The sequence below is a fragment of the Prosopis cineraria genome, unplaced genomic scaffold (assembly GCF_029017545.1).
Source record: "Prosopis cineraria cultivar Desert tree isolate PC_DT_omini unplaced genomic scaffold, ASM2901754v1 PC14, whole genome shotgun sequence".
NCBI lineage: Eukaryota > Viridiplantae > Streptophyta > Magnoliopsida > Fabales > Fabaceae > Prosopis > Prosopis cineraria.
In genome coordinates this window covers 4,219,130-4,240,386 of record NW_026555345.1, presented here as the reverse complement: position 1 = coordinate 4,240,386, position 21,257 = coordinate 4,219,130, and the positions used below count along the sequence as shown (strand labels likewise).

The 21,257-nt window shown below is 36.1% G+C and overlaps 1 protein-coding gene and 5 pseudogenes across 1 annotated transcript; all 6 read right to left on the bottom strand.

The window, feature by feature from the left end:
* Positions 1-384: 384 nt before the first annotated feature.
* On the bottom strand, positions 385-4,344 carry LOC129293101 (cytochrome P450 89A2-like; annotated as a pseudogene).
* A 701-nt stretch (positions 4,345-5,045) lies between these two features.
* LOC129293968 (cytochrome P450 89A2-like) lies at positions 5,046-6,756 on the bottom strand. The gene is made up of 2 exons (XM_054932125.1): positions 5,890-6,756; positions 5,046-5,790 (listed from the first exon to the last, which is right to left on the bottom strand). The coding sequence occupies exons 1-2, from the start codon at positions 6,713-6,715 to the stop codon at positions 5,168-5,170; spliced, it is 1,449 nt and encodes a 482-aa protein (XP_054788100.1). The 5' UTR covers positions 6,716-6,756; the 3' UTR covers positions 5,046-5,167.
* A 2,513-nt stretch (positions 6,757-9,269) lies between these two features.
* LOC129293099 (cytochrome P450 89A9-like) lies at positions 9,270-10,187 on the bottom strand (annotated as a pseudogene).
* A 1,935-nt stretch (positions 10,188-12,122) lies between these two features.
* LOC129293385 (cytochrome P450 89A2-like) lies at positions 12,123-13,889 on the bottom strand (annotated as a pseudogene).
* A 2,729-nt stretch (positions 13,890-16,618) lies between these two features.
* On the bottom strand, positions 16,619-18,413 carry LOC129291983 (cytochrome P450 89A2-like; annotated as a pseudogene).
* Positions 18,414-19,184: 771 nt separating this feature from the next.
* Positions 19,185-20,866, bottom strand: LOC129293708 (cytochrome P450 89A2-like; annotated as a pseudogene).
* Between the last annotated feature and the right edge of the window lie 391 nt (positions 20,867-21,257).

The following is a 21,257-nucleotide window of genomic DNA, read 5'->3' as shown; positions in this document are numbered from 1 at the left end:
CAAATTTAGTGTCCTCTTTTCACAAATTCAACATTAAACTAACAACAATTTACATAGAGCAATTCCAATCGAATTAAATTTAAACACAATTAACAATTTAAGAACAAATATCTCAGAATGCTTGGAACAAAAATGCCACAACAATTTCATAGTAATAGAAAGGCTACAGAGTAACCATTTCATCTACATTCAGTCACTCATTAATCTAAATTGAAATAAAATTCTCATAATCTTTTATATATAATTGTCGACAAGCAAAACACAGCCAAAAATGAGGAAGAAATGGGATAGAAACGAAACAGTAGTGGAATGACAGCCAATGGAGAAAGAGAGGGGAGCACACCAACGAGTAAACGACACTGAAGAAACAACTAAAACCCACTGTCAAAACACACGCAAGACGAGTCGCAATGAGAGAACCACCACCAACGCAAATGGTGACCACAACAGTGACTGACCCATGACCCTTTTTTGGCGGAGGAAGGCAAGGAATGGCTGAAAATAGTGGGTTTGGGAGTTTCAAGCAAGGTGAGTCTTTGGTTTTTTTTTTTTTTTTTGAGCTGAATGTTTTAGATTTGGGTTAGGAGAGGGAGCCAAGAGGTTTTTTAAAATCAAATACTAAGGGATTCCTTTAACAGAACTGTTAAAATGGTTCTGCAAATGAAACCATTTGGTAAAATACTAAATGGTTCCCTACCCAAAACCGTTTGATATTCCGTTGGGGTCAGAGCTCGTGAAAATAAGACAAATATTAAACGGTTATGTATTTATTTTATTATAAAATGGTTTTTTGTATAACCGTTTAATAATAATTTTTTAAATTCTTGCTTGTGTTTATAAAATGTTTTTACATCTACTCATTTAATAAATGGCATTATATAAACTGTTTTTATTTAATTTTTTTTATAGCAGTGTTAAATAGCTTGCCATGCATGATTACAAGAGCAGATTCCCGCAAAGATTCATTGTTCCTGGCATTATGGGTCAAAAACCTTGGAGATAAATAGACCTGTAATGGATTCTTCATAACCACGACAAATTCTTGTTTCTCAGACAAATCAACATTATCAGTTGCAGCCTTCTACTTAAAATTCCAAACCAGATTCACCACGAAGACAAAGTACTCCAGATGAAGCATTGCCAAATTATATCCTGGACACATTCTTCTCCCTACCCCAAATGGCATCATTTTAATCTCTTTCCTTCCTGTAATATCAAATGCTTCGCCTCCATTTTTCTCACGCCTCAAGAATCATACCTCTCTAGATTGAACTCCATTGGATCTTCCCATACCTCTGTAATCAACCCAATCGCCACCATGAAGTTTATAGTCCCATTCTTAGGCACCAGATAATCATTGAAAACCGCTTCCTCTGATACTGCATGTGGCAACACAAAATGTCCAGGTGAATGACGCCTTAGTCCCTCCAAAACTACAGCTTTCAGATATGGCAAATTGATCAAATCATCCTCTTTAACTTTTGTTTCATCTCTTTCACCCACCACATCTCTTATCTCCTCCGCAAGCTTTTGCTGGATTTTGGGTACTTCACAAAATTTGCCAAGATCCATTGTGATGCTGTTGCTGTTGTATCACTTCCTGCAATCAATATTTCAGAACATATTGAAACGAGTTCATCTTCATTAAGCTTTCGTTTCTCCTCTGGCATTTGCAAATCGTTTATCCACCTATGAAACTATATATTCATCTTTTTTGTCATTGTCCTCCTTGGCTTTTGAAGGAAACTAAGAGAGCTGTGGGTGAAACTCGTTCCAAAGCTTTTGAAGAATTTTATAAGAACCTTGAGACGAAGGAAGGAGAGCAAAATATTTATAAGATTGCCAAGAGTAGGGAAAGAAAATCAAGAGATCTAGAACAGGTAAGGTGTATTAAGGATGAAGAGGGAAGAATTTTAGTTACAGATGATGAAATTAAAAATAGATGGGAGACTTATTTTTCTAAACTTTTCAATGATGGAGAGAATTCATCTAGTAACTTGGAGGATTTAGTAACTGGTGAAGGAGAACAAAATTTGTCATTCTATCGAAAAATACGTGATAAGGAGGTAAAGGAAGCTCTTAAGAAAATGGCAAATGATAAAGCTAACGGACCTGATTGTATATCTATCGAAGCGTGGAAATGTTTAGGTGAAGAAGGGGTGAGATGGTTAACTAAGTTATTTAATGTGATTTTACAGTCCAAGAAAATGCCTGATGAGTGGAGGAGAAGTACATTAATTCCTATTTATAAAAATAAAGGAGATATTCAGAATTGTACTAACTATAGAGGGATTAAACTCATGAGCCACACAATGAAATTGTGGGAGAAAGTAATTGAGCACAGGTTGAGATTGGAGACAAGTATTTCTAAGAATCAATTTGGTTTTATGCCAGGTAGATCAACTACAGAGGCGATTTATCTACTAAGGGGATTAATGGAAAAGTATCATTGTAAAGATAAAGATCTACACATGGTTTTTATTGATTTGGAAAAAGCTTATGACCGTATACCAAGAGAAGTGCTTTGAAAAGCGTTAGAAAAAAAGGGAGTACGGATTGCTTATATTAAAGCCATACAAGATATGTATGAGGGGGTAAAAACTAGTATAAGAACGCCTAGTGGTCAAACAAAGGATTTTCCTATAAAGATTGGACTACATCAGGGATCATCTCTGAGTCCTTATTTGTTCAACTTGATTTTAAATGTTTTGACGGAACATATTCAAGAGGAAATCCCGAAATGTATGCTCTTTGCGGATGATATAGTTCTTATAGCAAAGACAAGAGAAGAGGTTAATTGCAAACTTGAGTTATGGAGGAGGACATTGGAGTCGAAAGGTTTTCGTCTGAGTAGAAGTAAGACGGAATATTTATATTGTAAATTTGGTAAAGGACTATTCGAAAATAATTTGGAAGTGAAATTGGGAGATCAAATTATACCTCAAGTGGAAAAGTTTAAATATTTGGGAGCCATTATTCAAAATGATGGCGAAATCAGTGGAGATATTTCACATAGAATTCAAGCTGGGTGGTTTAATTGGAGAAAAGCTAAAGAAGTTATTTGTGACCGTAAGGTGCTTAATAAACTTAAAGAAAAGTTTTATCGTACTGCTATCAGACCAGCAATGTTATATAGTAGTGAATGCTGGGCTTTAACGGGACAGCAAGAGCATAAAGTTGGAATAGCAGAGATGAGAATGTTACGATGGATATGCGGACATACACGTAAAGATAAAATTCAAAATGAGCACATACATGAAAAAGTGAGGGTGGCACCTATTGAGGAAAAAATGATAGAAAATCGGTTGAGATGGTTTGGGCATGTACAAAGAAGACCAAGGGAGGCACCAGTGAGAAGAGTGGAACATATAACTTTGAGTCCGATTAAGAGAGGTAGAGGAAGGCCTAAGAGAACACTCTTGGAAGTTGTTAAACGTGATCTCTTAATTAATAATATTTCTAAAAGCTTAATAAATGATAGAGCGTCTTGCAATCCATGTAGCCGACCCCACCTAGTGGGATAAAGGCTTGTTGTTGTTGTTGTTGTTGTTGTACTCCTTGGCTTTGTTCAACTTTTCTTCTTTGCTATCTTTCTCGCTCTTTTTAGTGGAATCAACACATCCTCCTGTTCCTTTCGAATTCGATGTAGTTCTTCTCAACGCTTGCGAAAAAAAGTACGAGTGAGACTCGGCCAGAAATTAAGCTTATTGAGCTCGTGCAATTTCAACGTTAAACGATGTTGAACATGTTCTATCTCCATAAGATGCTTGTCATCTAATCCTTCACCGATGCACATGGACACCTGCAAACAGATCATAGCACGTCGAAGATGGTCAATGACCGTGACGGATTTGCTTGATAATTCTAAGTCAGATTTGAGGCGATTCAGAAGTGTGTTCAAAACCCAGCTACGAGTACTCGAGAAGGATTTGATTCGGGTCAGATTAAAAGCTTGTGAGAGAGGTTGCCACGGAGTAGGTGCCATGTGGGGCCGTAGAAACCAGAGCTGATGTTATGCTGGTTACTATTGAAGATCTTGCTGGTGGCCAGGACTTGGGGCGGTCAGAGAAGACGGCACCGTTTTAAATGAGAGCTTGGTGGGCGAGAGATCGATCAGCTATGAATATAGCAGAACGAGAACCAACTGGGAAAGTGACGATGGAACCATATGTGGCATGAAAATTTTGAAAAATGGGTTCAAGTTCTGAGAATGGTTTGCGCAGAAAGAGAAGAACCGATGATGGGAAGACGAGGAGGGGAGTAATTAGAGGGGAAGAGAAAAGTGAGGAAAAGTCTGATGAGAAGGCAGAGATAGAGAGATAATGAGGATGAGCCAAAACTCATAATCGAGAAGTGAGAGAAGCTTGTGAAAATGAGGGAAAATAGAGGACCTGGAACAAGGTGGTGGATTTGAAGCTCGATGATTTCCAGACAACTTTGGCACACTACCGGCTAATGATCTGAAATATTGGTGTCTTTCTTTCTCTGAATTCTTTTTCATTCAAATCTGAGATGCTTCGTTTGTTAAAAGGATAATGAATTCTGTGTTATGGTATTGGTATCGGACTATCTCCATTTCAAAGGAAGTTATGGCGGCGAATGTCGTTGTCAGTTGGGTCAAAGCATGTAAATATTTTTAATTTATTAAATTTTTATTTTATTTGCTTTCTTTTTAATAAAAAATTAAGATAAATATTCTTTTATCGAATAAGTTTATGGATCTCATATCTAGTAATACCGAACAAAAATTAGAATAAATTTGTCAACATGTTTTAAAAAATGATTTTAAATTTTAACTTAAAATTTAAGAAAAGGGAGTAAGGTTTTTTGTTGATTAGAGGCTGTTGCCACATTTGCTAGCATTAATTGTTTGAAAGGCATATTATCTGCGACTAAAACAAGTCATCAGAAAATTACAAACAGCGAATAATATTATAGTTCAGTGTATCACGGGGTGCCACCAAGTTGACAAGATTTTATTTAAGCCTAAGCAAGAAGCTAGAAACAACCATCTTAATTCTCATCAATTTTATGGTAGCTAGATACCGAACTGTATAAATTTATTTTATAGTAACCACTAAAAAAGCCCTTGATAAGTAAAATGCCCCAAGTATCTTCCCCAGCTGTGGGGCCAAGTTTCTCGTGAATTAATATTCCTTGTCCAGGTTTAAAACCTTGGAGATGCATGAACTTGCAATGGGTTCTTCATTACCACAGTGAACTCTTGTTTCTCAGATAAATCAACATCACCATCATCTGAAACCTTCCACTCAAAATTCCAAACCAGATTGGCTACAAAGTACTCCAAATGAAACGTTGCCAGATTATAAGCTGGGCAAATTCTTCTTCCTGCTCCAAACGGCATCATCTTTATCTCTTTGCTTCCTGTAATATCAAACGCTTCATAATTATTCTTGCCGTTCAAGAATCTCTCTGGCTTGAATTCCATTGGATTCTCCCACACCTTTGGGTCCCTTCCCATCTCTGCCACCAAGAAGTTTATAGTTCCACTCTTAGGTATCAAGAAACCATTCAACACTACATCCTCTGTTACTGCATGTGGTATCACAAAATGCGTAGGTGGGTGACGCCTTAGTCCCTCCAAAATCACTGCCTTGAGAAATGACAATTTGTTCAGATCATCCTCTCTCACTTGCTTCTCCTCACTGTCACCAATCACATCTCTAATTTCCTCCACAAGCCTCTCTTGAATATGTGGATACTTCACCAGATTTGCCATAATCCAATGCAGTGTCGTAGCTGTTGTATCTATCCCTGCACTTAGAAACTCTGAACATATGGATACGATTTCAGATTCTTCAAGCCTACGCTTCTCCAAAGGCCACTCCAGTTCCAGCAAAGAATCAACGTAAGGCATGGCAAGTTTACCTGAGCTACGATTGTCCTCATTAGCTCTGTTCAATCTCTCTTCCATGGCTTTCTTCCGCGCTCTGATCAGTGGGATGAAAAGACTTTCCCGTTCCTTCTTATTCTGGAACATTTCCTGTCGCAGTTTGTGGAACAATATACGGGTGATTCTCGGCCAGAAATCCAGCACCCTGAATCTGTTAAAGCTCATAATCACGCGTCGTTGAACATCCTCGATATCTTTCATTTGCTTCTCGTCTAACTTCTGGCCGAAGCACATGAACGCCAACAAGCAGAACATAGCATATTGAAGATGGTCTATCAACTTGATAGGATTGCCTGATTCAGAATCAGATTTGAGCCGATTGATAAGAGTGTCCACAACCCATTTACGGGAACCGGAGAAGGATTTAATCCGGGTCGGGTGTAGCATTTCGGAGGTGAGGTTGCGGCGGAGAGCCCGCCATGTGGGGCCGTAGAAGGCAGAGTTAATGTCATGCTGGTCGCAACTGAAGACCTTACTGGCAAAAACTGCCTCAGGACGGTCGGAGAAAACAGCGCCGTTCTGAACAAGGGCTTGGTGGGCAATAGACTGGTCAGCTACATATATAAGTGGACGAGACGCAACAGGAAGAGTGAAGATGGGACCGTATTTGGAACGAAGATCTCGGAGTACAGATTCAATTTCTAAGATGGACCTGCGCAGAAAAAGAAGATTGGTAATGATGGGGATACGAGGAGGCCCAGGTGGTAGAGGAGTGGAGCGAGAAAAAGAAAGAATATTGCAGAAGGATCGGATTGTTATGCAGAGACAGAGAGAGACGAGGACGATGAACCAAACTTCCATGATTATGGTTATTAAGAATGAAGAAGAGGATAAATGCGTAGTTATAGTGATTAGTGATGAACATGAGTGAGAAAAGTTCAGTGAGATGACGAGAATTTAAAGGGATGATCCAGAGAATTTGAACACAGATGACAGAACAATGGGAACAGGACAGCACAAGTTTGAACTTTTCGTGGCCTCCAAGATTCTTCGATTTATATATATATATATATATATATATATATATATGGTGTTCCTTCGCGGAATTTTCCCTCATGGTAAAAGGGTGGACCGTTACGAGGGAGAAAATGGCAGTTAAGGGCCTCTCTAAATACATATTCTCGTCCGCGAGCCCCTAGTTTGAGAGATAATCAGATTACACTCGAGAGACAACATTTTTTGTCAAGCATGACGGAAAACGATACATGGCCTTGAATTACAAGAACTTAATTAGTCGTAAATTATAGAAAATTTACTTGTAAATTAGAGATGACAAATTTAATTCCCAAATCTAATTTGCAGGTTGTTGGCTTACAATGTCTGGTCTTTGTTGTTTTTTTTTTTTTTTTTTTTTTGAAGTTTGGGTACCGAATTGTATTGCTATGTTAGTTTTTGTGCTTGTTTAGATACGCATTATTAATCAATTTTTTGAACCAAAACCATGATTTTGGCAAAATACACCAAAACACAATATTTACTTTTTTTCATATTAATTTTTTATAATTAATTGTCTCAACTGAAATTCAAAAGGCCCTTCCTAATTCTTGCTTTAGTTTGGTTTACCTTTTTTTATGTTCTGTATTTGTGTTTGTATATATTTTGCTTCCATATTTTACTATCAACTTTCATATGATTTACTACTAAGTTTTCTTTTATAATTTAATTACAAGTGAATCACACATAATTTACAACTAAATTCTCAAATTTTCAGTGTAATTTTAAATCCAACATATGACAAATGTAGGCTCCAAATGATTTTTTTATTGAGCTTCTGTAATTCATAAATAAAATTGCACCTAATTTACTACTAAATTTTCATAATCTACAAATGCAAATATATCAAGTATATCAAATTTAGATTACTGAGGATTTATTATTTTCATAATTTCAAATATATTGTTTATAATTTACAACTAAGCATTCATAATTTACCATTATAGTATCTACATTCTGTATTGTTTTATTTTCTTTAGGGGCATTTTCATTCCAACAAAAAAGTTTTAAAAAGGACTTGATAAAATTGAATTTTAACCTAACTCTAAATCTATTCTTTTTATAAAAAGAACTGGGTTAGCCAACCCGTAATTCGGTCTAGTTTAATTATATTGTAACCCAAAAATTAATAAAATCAGACTTGATTTATAAGACTAGAATATTGATCCTTATAGTTCAGTATTCACTTAGCTTTTTTTTTCGTTATATGAGAGGTAACAATTCATTTCATCTTAATAAACTCAATTAAGATAATAAAATACTTATAATCATAAAAAATTCATAACAGTCTCTAACAAAAACGAATAAAAATATTTTAATTATAATCCAAATAATTCAAATTAAAAACTTCAGGAACAGCAACAACAACATTTAATAAACTTCGGCAACATATCTAACATACATTACAACAATAATTTAATAGCAAGTTAAATTAAAATTTTATTAAATAGAAGGGCGAAATGTGAATGAAGGAAATACCGCATTCAAACTATTCAAATATATTAAAAATAATTAAAATTATATTAAAATAGTTTTATAGGATTGGACAAGACTAAATGGTTTGAGAGCTTGGTTTTCTATTTAGTCCAACTTGAGAAGTTATTTTGATCTTTTTGGTTTCTTTAGTCCTTTAGACTAATTTTTCTATTGGACCAGGCTGAATTGAACTTGTTCGAATCGGATTAAGTTAGATAAGATAACCAAACTTTTACACAACTCAATTTCAACTAAAAAACCGGTTGTTATATACCCTAATTTTTTAAATTCAGCATCCCCGAGTGTAATTTTATTTCTACGTAGGGCCTTGAATGATTTTCCTTTGTTGCACTGTTGGTTAAAAATAAAATTTTTCAGTATTTTTAATCATTAAAATGTGTCTTCTCTTAATTTTTCTGAAGGTGGCTTGTTAATAAAGGATAGAACATCTAGAACTCACCAAATTCAAATTCAACCAACAATAATAATATAAACCAAATCCCAAGTATAGTCAAGGGGTACTTGTAGAATAGGATCACACAATTGACAAGTAAATGGAAAAATAATTAAAGTAAAGATGTGGTGGGAACAAAAGTACGTCGTGTTATTTTATTGGAATTAATATAAATAATGTGATTAAAGTTGTGACCGAAAAAAATAATGTGATTAAAGTTCAAGGGAAATGAAATGATAGTCTAAAACCAAAAAGTTCAATTTAATTTTAATTTAGAGTCAAAAGATTTTACAATTTGAGTAAGAAAACGAACCGTCCTGAGTGAGAAAAAAATGCACAATTAATGAAAGTACAAAATTCAAACATAGGCATGAAGGCCAAGAACCATTGTCTACTTATATTTAGGTATTATGGCTAAGACTTTGACATTAATTAGACTCTTGGTGATATATGAACTTGTAATGGGATCTTCATCATCACAGTGAACACTAGATTCTCGGATAAACCAACGTCTCCATCATCGGAAACATTCCACTCAAAATTCCAAACCAGATTGGCTACAAAGTACTCCAAATGAAACATTGCCAGGTGATAACCTGGAAACATTCTTCACCCTGCTCCAAATGGCATCATCTTTATCTCTTTGCTACCTGTAATATCAAACCCTTCATCTCCCTTCTTCTCTGCGTTCAAGAATCTCTCTGGCTTGAATTCGACTGGATTCTCCCACACATTTGGGTCCCATCCCATCTCTGCCACCAAGAAATTCAAAATTCCGTTTTTAGGTATCAAGAAACCATTCAATGCCACATCTTCTTTCACAACATGTGGCAGAAGAAAATGTGTAGGTGGATGAAACCAAAGTCCCGCCAAAATCACAGCCTAGAGATATGGCAATTTGTTCAGATCCTTTTCTTTCACTTCCTTCTCCTCTCTATCACCGATCACATCTCTGATTGAAAATGCGTAGAAAATGTGTAGGGTGGATGACGCCTTAGTCCCCCCAAAATCACAGCCTTGAGCCAATGTCATGTTGATCGCAGGTAAAAATCTTACACAGCGCCGTTTTGAACCAGGGCCTGGTGGGCAATAAATCCATCTGCTACAAATATTAGCTGACGAGACATAATACGAGGAGTGAAACATGGGACCGTATTTGGCACTAAGTTGTCGGAGTAAGGATTCAATTTCTAAGAACGATTTGCGCAGAAAAAGAATGCCACTAATGATGGGAATACGAGGAGGACCAGGCGGTAGAGGGATGGCGCGAGAGGGAGAAGAAAGATTGAAGAGGGCTCGGATGATAAGACAGAGACAGAGAGAGACGAGGACGATAAACCAGATCTCCATGATTAAGGTTAAGAACGAAGAAGACGAATGGATAGTAACAGTAGTGTCATCTCGTCATGCAGAGAAATTGAACACGGAACAAGATAGTCTGACGTTGGAGGTTTCTGGTTCTGTTAAATGTTTTTGCGTTCTATCTCTGAATTTCTCTCATGGGACTGAGTCGGGAATAAAGATTACACCTTTACCGAAAGGCAACATCTTATATTTGCGAAGTACGGGGAGGGAAAAGAAAATTAGTTATACACTATTTTCGGTTATAAAGAATTGTCTTCTCTGAACCCTTCTGAAGGTAGGTCTGATCAAAGATAGAAATTCTGAAATGGGTGTTATTTATCACAGTACAATAAACAAGTATATTTACTCTTCGGAAAATAGATTTGGTACAATTTTTATTTTAAGGAAATTCAACCGTTGCTACTTCTTTCTGAATTATATTATGACGTATTAATTCATAATAAAATAACAATTGAACATGACTGCATTATGCTTTGCTAGAAAAGAAGTGATGGTGAGATTTGTTCAGTGGAATTATGTTTGTATCTCTCAAATGTCCTCGTTAAATTGTATATGTTGCTATTAGCTAAAGTCGGAAATAACAATTGGGGCTAAAACTTTGTGAAATATAGTGTTTCTCTTTGGCCCAAAAAAAAAAATTCGTGAAATTTTTAAGTTACTTGCTAAACTTTTTTAGCTCTTCCTTTACTATTTTTATCTCAAAAATCCAATCATAGTCAATATTTTTCTTAGCTGGGACTGAAAATATATCTGCTCCAAATACATTTATACAGGTTGAGTTGCCAGGACACGTGATTGTGAAACATACTTGGCCTTAATTGGATCGATCCAAAATTCTTCACTTTAAGAGTAATGGAAGTCATATACCATATATAAAGCTTGACTGCTAAAATAGTAATCACTGTAATACGACACGGGTTTGAGGGTTTCAGCAAGGCTAGCAATCTTGATCATTTATTTTGTCCTGATAAAAACAATATTGCCCTGTTTCCTCTGTTCTGATAATGGAATGCAAAATAATATGATACCACTGAAACATGCTTATTCATTAATTAAAATGAAACAAATAACTGTGCATAAATGTATTATTGCATTCGCGAATGAATATCTCATTTACTGAACTTAGTTTCAAAATTTAACATCAAAATAATTTGTGGTTTTATGATGCATTTTATTATTTAAGAACCTTCGGTCGAAGTTTTATGATTTTTTTAGTCTTAAACTGAAATTAAATTGATATTTTGGTCTCCAAAAAGTATAGGATCAAAAGTAGTTATTTCAAAAACTTATATACTTAATTATTATATATTAAATTTAAACAATATTAAGTTAAGAAATCAATTCAAAATTTAAATAAATTCAACAATGTGAAGTGAAAAAAATTCTCTTAGCAAAAGGAGTAAGTCCTGCTAATAACAAAGGACATTCCTCTCAAGCCCCGCTAATAACAAAGGACATTTCTCCCGAGATATAGAGTAATGGTAAAAAATTCTCGATTAAATTGCAACAATTTGTTTAAATAATGAAGGTGCTTGTCAATCGCGGTAATTTTAATTGGTAAGTGATAAAAGTTTTTATGGTAATCATAAAATCAATTTCAAACATATGTACATACCAAAACTATTTTTGAGGTAACCAAAAGGCTGTTCTACCCATCGTTACACTTCCAGATTCCCTGTTCTGATATAAAATGGCAAATAAGGGATGAACGTAACATTGCTCTCAAACTAAATTTGGAAGCTTACGTAGCAAGGAATTACTACTTTTCTCAACATGCATAATTTAACGTACATGGACAATTTCAATGTCAGTATAAAAGATGAATCTGATATTCCTCTTCCGGGTCATCTCAACAAACCAAACAATCAACCAATTTTATCTGTGTGTGGAAGTCTAAGAAGCTGGAAACAACCATAGTAATTCTCAGAAATGTTCTGGCAGGTAGATACCAAACTGAATTTGAATTTATCAAGAGTTTAGATGAGAAAGTCAGACTCACAACTTCTTAATAAGTAAAATATACACATCTATAAAACTAGCTGTACACTTACAAGCCTCATTGCTATATATACCAACTTACCGTGCTGGGGGGACAATTCTTGGAGATATGTGAACTTGTAAAGGATTCTTCATCATCACAGTGAAGGCTTGTTTCTCAGATAAATCAACAACACCGTCATTTGAAGCCTTCCACTTAAAATTCCAAACCAGATTGGCTACAAAGTACTCCAAATGAAACATGGCCAGATTATAACCAGGACAGATTCTTCTCCCAGCTCCAAACGGCATCATCTTTATCTCTTTGCTTCCTGTAATATCAAACCCTTCATCTCCATTCTTCTCTGAGTTCAAGAATCTCTCTGGCTTGAATTCCATTGGATTCTCCCACACCTTTGGGTCCCATCCCATATCTGCCACTAAGAAATTTATGGTTCCATTTTTAGGTATCAAGAAACCATTCAGTACCACATCCTCTTTCACTGCATGTGGCAGAACAAAATGTGCAGGTGGGTGACGCCTTAGTCCCTCCAAAATCACAGCCTTGAGATATGGCAATTTGTTCCGGTCATCCTCTTTCACTTCCTTCTCCTCTCTATCACCGATCACGTCTCTAATTTCCTCCGCAAGCGTCTCTTGTATATGTGGGTGCTTCACCAGATTTGCCATAATCCATTGCAGTGCCGTCGCTGTTGTATCTGTCCCTGCATTAAGAAATTCTGAACTCACAGACACGATTTCAGATTCTTCAAGCTTTCGCTTCTCCTCCGGCCACTCCAAATCCAACAGAGTATCCACATAAGGCACAACAAATTGATCTGAGCTATCAGCATCCTCTTTAGATCTGTTCAACCTGTCTTCCTTGGCTTTCTTCCTCGCTCTGATCAGTGGAATCAACACACTCTCCTGTTCCTTCCGAGTCTGGAGCAATTCCTGCCACCTCTTGCGGAACAGTATGCGAGTGATTCTCGGCCAGAAATTCAACACTCTGAATCTGCTCACGCTCAAAAGTACACGTTGTTCAACATGCTCGATATCTCTAATTTGCTTCTCATCAAGCTTTTCACCGAAGCACATGAACACCAACAAGCAGAACATAGCGTACTGAAGGTAGTCGATCACCTTAATAGAATTGCTTGATTCAGAATCAGCTTTGAGCCGGCTGACAAGCAAGTCCAAAACCCATTTACGAGAACCCGCAAAGGGTTTTAATCCGGGCCGGGTGAAGCATCTCGAAAGCGAGGTTGCGGCGGAGGACCCGCCAGGTGGGGCCGTAGCAGGCGGAGCTAATGTCATGTTGATCGCTGCTAAAAATCTTACTGGTGATAAGGGCCTTGGGACGGTCGGAGAACACGGCGCCGTTTTGAACCAGGGCCTGGTGGGCAATGAATCGATCAGCAACAAATATTAGTGGACGAGACCGAACACGAAGAGAGAAGATGGGACCGTATTTGGCACTAAGATTTCGCAGTAACGATTCAATTTCTAAGAATGATTTGCGCAGAAAAAGAATATTACTGATGATGGGAATACGAGAAGGACCAGGCGGCAGAGGTGTGAGGCGGGAGGGAGACGAAAGATTGAATAGGGCTCGGAAGAGAAGACAAACACAGAGAGAGACGAGGGCGATGAACCAGACTTCCATGATCGGACTAGGGTTAGAGAATGATCGTATAGTAATAACAGGTATGATTGGTAAAAGCTTTCCGAAGTGAGCGGAAATTTAAAGAATTACAGTGAGGAGACAATTGGTGTCGTCTCGCCATCCAGAGAAAATTGACTTTGAAGGTTTCTTTTTGTCGCGTGGCTTCCAAGATCAATTATTAAGATGTTCTTGTGCTCCTTCTCCGAATTTTCTCTCATGGGTTGAATGGTGAACAAAGATTGCACTTTTACCAAAAGTCAACTTATTTGCCAAGTATCTACTCTAAGTAAAGGGAGAATCTTGACGAGGGCCTTAAAATAAAATTAATAGCATATTGGGCCCATACTATTTTAAAACCTATTGGCGATCGTCGTCGATGGATATAACAACCGTCAAATGTGCCAAGGGTTTAAAAGTGACTTTCAACCTTTAATTTTTTAATTTCTCAAAATAAAAAGGATCATTGAACAAACAAACACTTTAATATATATATATATTATATTATATATATATATATATATATTATAACTTTCATTTCTAAGTATATTCATTATTATATATCTTGAATATTTTATTGTATATATGAATATTCAGTTATACATATTTGATCATACTTGTTCACACATAAAAAAAATTTTTAATTTTTTTAAACTTAATTTATTCTATCTTTCATAATTTATTTCCTTCAATGTTAACAAATTATTAACATTATGTTAAATAAAAATATATGTTATAATTTTTTTTTACAAGTATTTTCATGACCTTTTGTTAATTATAAACATCTTGTTGTATGTATCTAAACAATCACTTGTGTTTATTCAAACATCACTTATTCAAACAAAAAAATTATCAATTTTTTAAAACCCAATTTTATTCTCTTTATAGCATATACTTTTTCGCACACACATACGCACACACACTAACTTTCATTTGTAAGTATATTCATTATATATCCTAAATATCTTGTTGTGTACATATGAACATCAGTTGTGTAAATTTGATCATCACTTGTTCATATATAAAGAAAGTTGTTAATTCTTTTAAGCTTAATTTATTCTATTTCTTATAATTTGTTCCTTCAATGTTAATAAATTATCAACATTATGTTAAATAAAAAAGTATATGTTATAAATTTATTTTACAAGTATTTTCATGGCCTTTTGTTAATCATAAATGTCTTGTTATGTATATCTAAACAATCACTTGTATTTATTCAAACATCACTTATTCACACACAAAAATTATCAACTTTTTGAACCTAATTTATTCTATTTATAACATATATTTTTTTAAAATTTAGTGTAATATTGATAACTTGTTAATATTGACGGAATAAGTTGTGAAAAATAGAATAAATTGAGTTTGAAAAAATTGACAACTCTTTTTACATATGAATAAGTAATATTTGAATATGTATGAGTGATTATTTAGATATACATAATAAAACATTCATGATTAACAAAAGCTTGTGAAAATGTTTGAAAAATAAATTTATAACATATAATTTTTTTATTTAATATAATATTGATAACTTATTAACATTAAAAGAATAAGTTGTTAAAATAGAATAAATTGAGTTTAAAAATATTGACAATTTTTTATGCATGAATAAATAATATTTGAATAGGCCCAAGTGATTATTCAATATAGACAACGAGACGTCCATGATTAATAAAAACTTGTGAAAACATTTGAAAATAAATTTATAAGATATACTGTTTTTATTTAGTATAATACTGATAACTTGTTAATATTGAAGGAACAAGTTGTGAAAAATAGAATAAATTAGGTTAAAAAATTGACAACTTTTTTATGTATGAACAAATGATATTTAAATTTGTATAAGTGATTGTTCAGATATATATAACAAGATGTCCATGATTAAAAAAAACTTGTAAAAATGCTTGAAAATAAATTTATAACATATATATTTTTATTTGGCATAATATTGATACCTTGTTAACATTGAATGAACAAATTGTGAAAAATAGAATAAATTAAGTTTTAAAAAATTAACAATTCTTTTCATATATGAACAAGTGATTTTTGAATATGCTCAAGTGAATGTTTATATATACAAAACAGGATATATAAGATATGCAATAACAAGTAAAAATACTTCAAAATTAAAGTTATAATATATATATATATATATATATAAATAATTTTGCACTATACATATTAAAGTGTTTGTTGGTTCAATGATTTTTTTCATTTTGGGGAATAAAGGGTTTAAATCCACCCTTGATTCCTTGACACATTTGACTGGTCATTAACAAAACAAAAAAAAAAAAAAGGTAAAGATGTTTTAGTAATTGGACAAACAAAATTGATTGCAATTTGGACTCTTAAGCTTGCAAAATAATTTCAAAATGATTTGATCCCTACATGCTATTAGCTTGATTTTTAGGGCCCTCGTTGACATTCTCCCCTAAAAACCTTGTGCAGGTTAGGTTTCCGGAAATGGGTGAAACATACTTGGCAATTAATTGGATAGATCCAAAATTCTAACGTCAGAGTAATAATGGAAGCCATGTGCCGCATGTAAAGAAGCTTTATTGCAAAAATTAGTAATCACCGTAATACGATATGGATGTGAGTTTGAGCAAGGCTAGCAATATGAATCATTTGTATGCTTTAATAAAGACAACATTGCTCTGTTCTGATAATGGAATGCAAGATACTATGATACAATTGAAACGTGCTTGTTCATTGATTAAAAAAAACCAAATAACTGTGGATGTTCATTACATTCATGAATGAATATCTCATCTCTAGATCCAGAGGAAGAAATTGCTTCTCCTATCCAAACAAAATTGCTCAATTTCATATTCACACAAACTCCACAAGCTACCCGCTAAATGAAGTTCACGTAAAAGACACAAACTTGGAAACAATATCCATATATCACGTACATGGATGATTAATTAATTGAGCATCAGTAGAAAGGATGAATCTGATGTATTCCTCTTACAGGTCTAAATCTAAAACCTCGGACACAAACGAACTTGCAATGGATGTTTCATTACTGTTGTAAATTCTACTTTCTCTGACAAATCAACATCGTCACAAGCTTTCCATTCAAATTTCCATACAAGATTGGCCACATAGTATTCCAAATGAAGCAGTGCCAATGCATAACCTGGACACATTCTTCTCCCTGCGCCAAAAGGCATCATTTTTATCTCTCTGCTTCCTGTAATATCAAATGTTTCACCATTATTATCATTATTTTTCTCAGTGCTCAAGAATCTCTCAGGCCTGAACTCCATTGGATTCTCCCACACCTTTGGGTCCCACCCCATCTCTGCCACCATAAATTCAAAGACCCATTCTTGGGTACCAAGTAATTGTTGAACACCATGTCCTTTGACACAGCATGTGGCAACACAAAATGTGCAGGTGGGTGACGTCTGAGTCCCTCCAAGATCACAGCTTTGAGATATGGCATTTTGCTCAGATCTTCTTCTCTCGCTTCCTTGTCCTCTCTCTCACCCATTACATCTCTTATTTCATCCACAAGCCTCTGTTGAATTTGTGGGTACTTCACCAAACATGCCAGAGTCCATTGTAATGCAGTAGCAGTAGTATCTGTTCCTGCGTTTAGAAACTCCGAACATATTGAAACCATTTCACCTTCATTGAGTTTTCGTTTCTCCCCAGGCCATTCCAAATCCAACAGAGTATCCACATATGACACTATGTGTTCTTCTGTCGCATTATTATCATCGTCATTATCATTATTGTCATCTTGTTCTTGGTTTGATCTCTCTTCCTTTAGTTTCTTTCTTGCTCTTATCAATGGAATCAACACGTCTTTCTGTTCCTGCTTAATCTGCAAGAACTTCTCCCACTTCTTGCGGAGCAGTACTCGAGTAATTGCTGGCCAGAAATTTAGTGTTCTGAATCTTCTTAGACTCAAAAGTATATTCCTCTGAACGCATTCAATATCTTTGATTTGCTTGTCGTCTAACTTGTCACAAAGCATAAGAACACCAGCAAGCAGAACATAGCATATTGGATATGGTCTTTCACTCCAATGGGATTGCTGGATTTTGAATCAACTATAAGTCGAGTCACTAGCAAATCTAAAACCCATTTACGTATGCTCGAGAACGATCTGATTCTCGCCGGGTGAAGCATCTCGGAGGCGAGGTTGCGACGGAGGAGACGCCATTTGGGGCCGTAGGAGGCGGAGATAATGTTGTGTTGGTCGCTGTTGAGGATCTTCTCGGTGGCGAGGGCCTTGGGACGATCGGAGAAGACGAGGCCGTTTTGGATAAGTGCCTGGTGGGCCATAGATCGATCGGCGATGAATATGGCAGGACGAGAACCGATTGGGAGAGTGACGATGGGTCCATATTTGGCATGAAGCTTTCGAAGAATGGGTTCGAGTTCGCTGAGTGATCTGCTCAGCCATATGAGACTGCCGATGATGGGAACCCGGAGAGGACCAGGAGGGAGAGGAGAGAAGAAGAAGAAGAAGAAGAGGGAGAGAGAAGATTGATGAGAGCTCTGATGGAAAAACAGAGACAGATTGTGACAAAGACGATCAACCACAACCCCATGATCACGGTTGGGAGAGTATGAGCCAGTAAAAGGCTTTGGCTTTTTAGCCCTCAATTAGAGAAATTTTAGACCAAGATTTGTACCGCGTTTGTGAAAGATAAATATAAAAAGTCTAATATGTGGTAGTCGTGAGTTGCAGCAGTGACAAAACTTCAACGAAGACAATTTCTTGAGCTGCTTACTTAACAAAATGCATAAATGGACGCATAATTTCATTCCACATATAATTAAATTTTAGTAAATCGTGTGCCCGAGTTTTGAAAATTCTTGGGAAAAACTACTCAGATGTTATTCGTGTTAATAAATATACTCACATGCAATCTCTTGTGTGAGAGAGATTATATATTCCTGTATGTATGTATGTATTTATTTATTTATTTGCCATAATTGCATATAAAATATCTATTATAAATTATATCTATCAATTTATTAAGATTAATGCATAAAAAATTTAAATAAAAAAATAATTATAAATGAAATTTTTAAAACTAACCTACAAATAAAAAAATTAAAAGTAATCTAACAATAATTAATATATTTTTTTAAATAATTTTCTCTCATAATATTGTACAGAAAAGTAGACGGTGAGAGAAAAAGCTAATACAGAGTGTGAGAGAGAGCACGCCAGCAGAATGAAGGCGGAGTAAAGTGAATGAATATTTTTTAAATTTATTTTTTAAATGAAAAGTACTCAACTGTCAGTGATTTATAATGCGGACCGAGTATATCTTTTAAAATCATTTTATAATACGGACAGGAGGAGCTGAATATTAAGGCTTCAAATGAAGGTGCTAATTAATGTAAGCACACAGATTTGGCATCCAATTCAGAAACTGAAGTTGAAGTAACAAAATATTACAATACTGGAGTAGCGGTACATGGGCCACAAATTGGCGTCTCTAACACAAAGGCTCAACTAGATGATTGCTCTAAGACCTAGGAGATACACAGACTTCTAATGGATTTTCCATCACCACAGTGAATTCTTCTTTCTCTGTCAAATCAACTTCACCTCCATTTGGAGTTGTCCATTCAAAATTCCAGATCAAATTGGCCACAAAATATTCCAAGAGAAGCATAGCTAGATTAAACCGGACACATTCTTCTTCCTGCTCCAAATGGCATCATCTTTATCTCTTTCTTCCCTGTAATATCAAATGCTTCTCCCTCACTGTTGAAGAATCTCTCTGGCCTGAACTCCATAGGACTTTCCCACACATTAGGGTCCCAACCCATCTCTGCCACCATGAAGTTGACAGTCCCATTCTTTGGAACCAGATAATTGTTGAAAACTACATCTTCTGATACTGCGTGTGGCAACACAAAATGTGCAGGTGGGTGACGCCTTAAGCCCTCCAAGATCACAGCTTTGAGATATGGCAGTTTTTCAAATCTTCCTCTTTCACTTCCTTTTCCTCTCTATCTCTCATGACTTGTTTGATTTCTTCCACAAGTTTCTGTTGCACATGTGAGTATTTCACCAAATTCGCCATGATCCATTGCAGTGCCGTGGAGGTTGTATCAGTGCCTGCATTTATAACTCAGAACATAGAGACACTATCTCACCTTCATCAAGCTTTCGCTTCTCCTCAGGCCACTGTAAATCCAACAAGGTATCCACATATGGCACTATAACTTCATCAGCTGGTGTATTAATGTTCTCCTCCTTCTTCGCTCTCTTTCTCGCTCTGATCAATGGAACCAACACATCTTCCTGTTCCTTCCGAATTTGCAGCAGTTCCTCCCACGCTTATGGAGCACTATCTTGGTGAGTCTTGGCCAGAAGTTAAGCACAGTGAATCTGTCAAAATTCAGAAGATAACGCCTCTGAACATACTCTATATCCTTTATCTGCTTGTCATCGAGTTTCTCACCAAAACACATGAAGACCAGCAAGCAAAACGGCATATTGGAGATGATCAATGACCTTGATTGACTTTCCTGATTCGGAGTCAGACTGGAGGATGTTGAGAAGCGTGTGCAAGACCCACTTCCGGGTACCGGAAAAGGATTGGATCCGAGCGTGGTGGAGCATCTCGGAGGCGAGATTGCGGCGGAGGAGGCGCCATGTGGGGCCGTAGAAAGCGGAGGTGACGCTGTGTTGATTACTGTTGGTGACCTTACTGGTGGCGAGAGACTTGGGGCGGTCGGAGAAGACGGCGCCGCTCTGGATCAAGGCTTTGTGGGCGAGGGATCGATCAGATATAAATACAGAAGGACAAGAACCTATGGGCAGAGTAACGATGGGGCCATATTTGGCATGAAGGCTTCGGAGAATCGGTTGAAGCTCAGTGAAGGATCGGCGGAGCCAGAAAACAGAGCCGATGATGGGACACGAAGAGGACCAGGAGGAGAAGATGGCGGAAGTCTTGGAATGGGAGGAAAAGAGAAGAGTGATCAAGAGGCAGAGACAGACAGAGACGAGGATGATGAACATGAACCAGGCCTCCATTATTGACGATCGGGAAGCTCCAGTGAGACTTGATATCTTGGAAGATTTTGTTTTGTTTGTTAGACATTTATATCAGTCCGTTGACGATGAGTGTGTAATTTCTTTATGTACGGGTATATAATTTAATTAAAAAATACATTTTTTGAAAAAAAAATAATAAAGAATATATTTGAAATTATACACCGATAAACAAGTGTGAATTATTGTGGCATGTCCAGGTTAAAAAGAAAAAAGAAATTGGCATGGTGGGAGCGTGATAGGATTAAAATTTGAGAGAGAAATGAAAGCGTCAGAGGATTGAGTTTGCTTCTAACACAGGGCAGTGGGATGATGACCGAACATGACTATTGTTTTGTCTCCTTCCTGGAATAGGGGCAACCCAGGGCTGCGC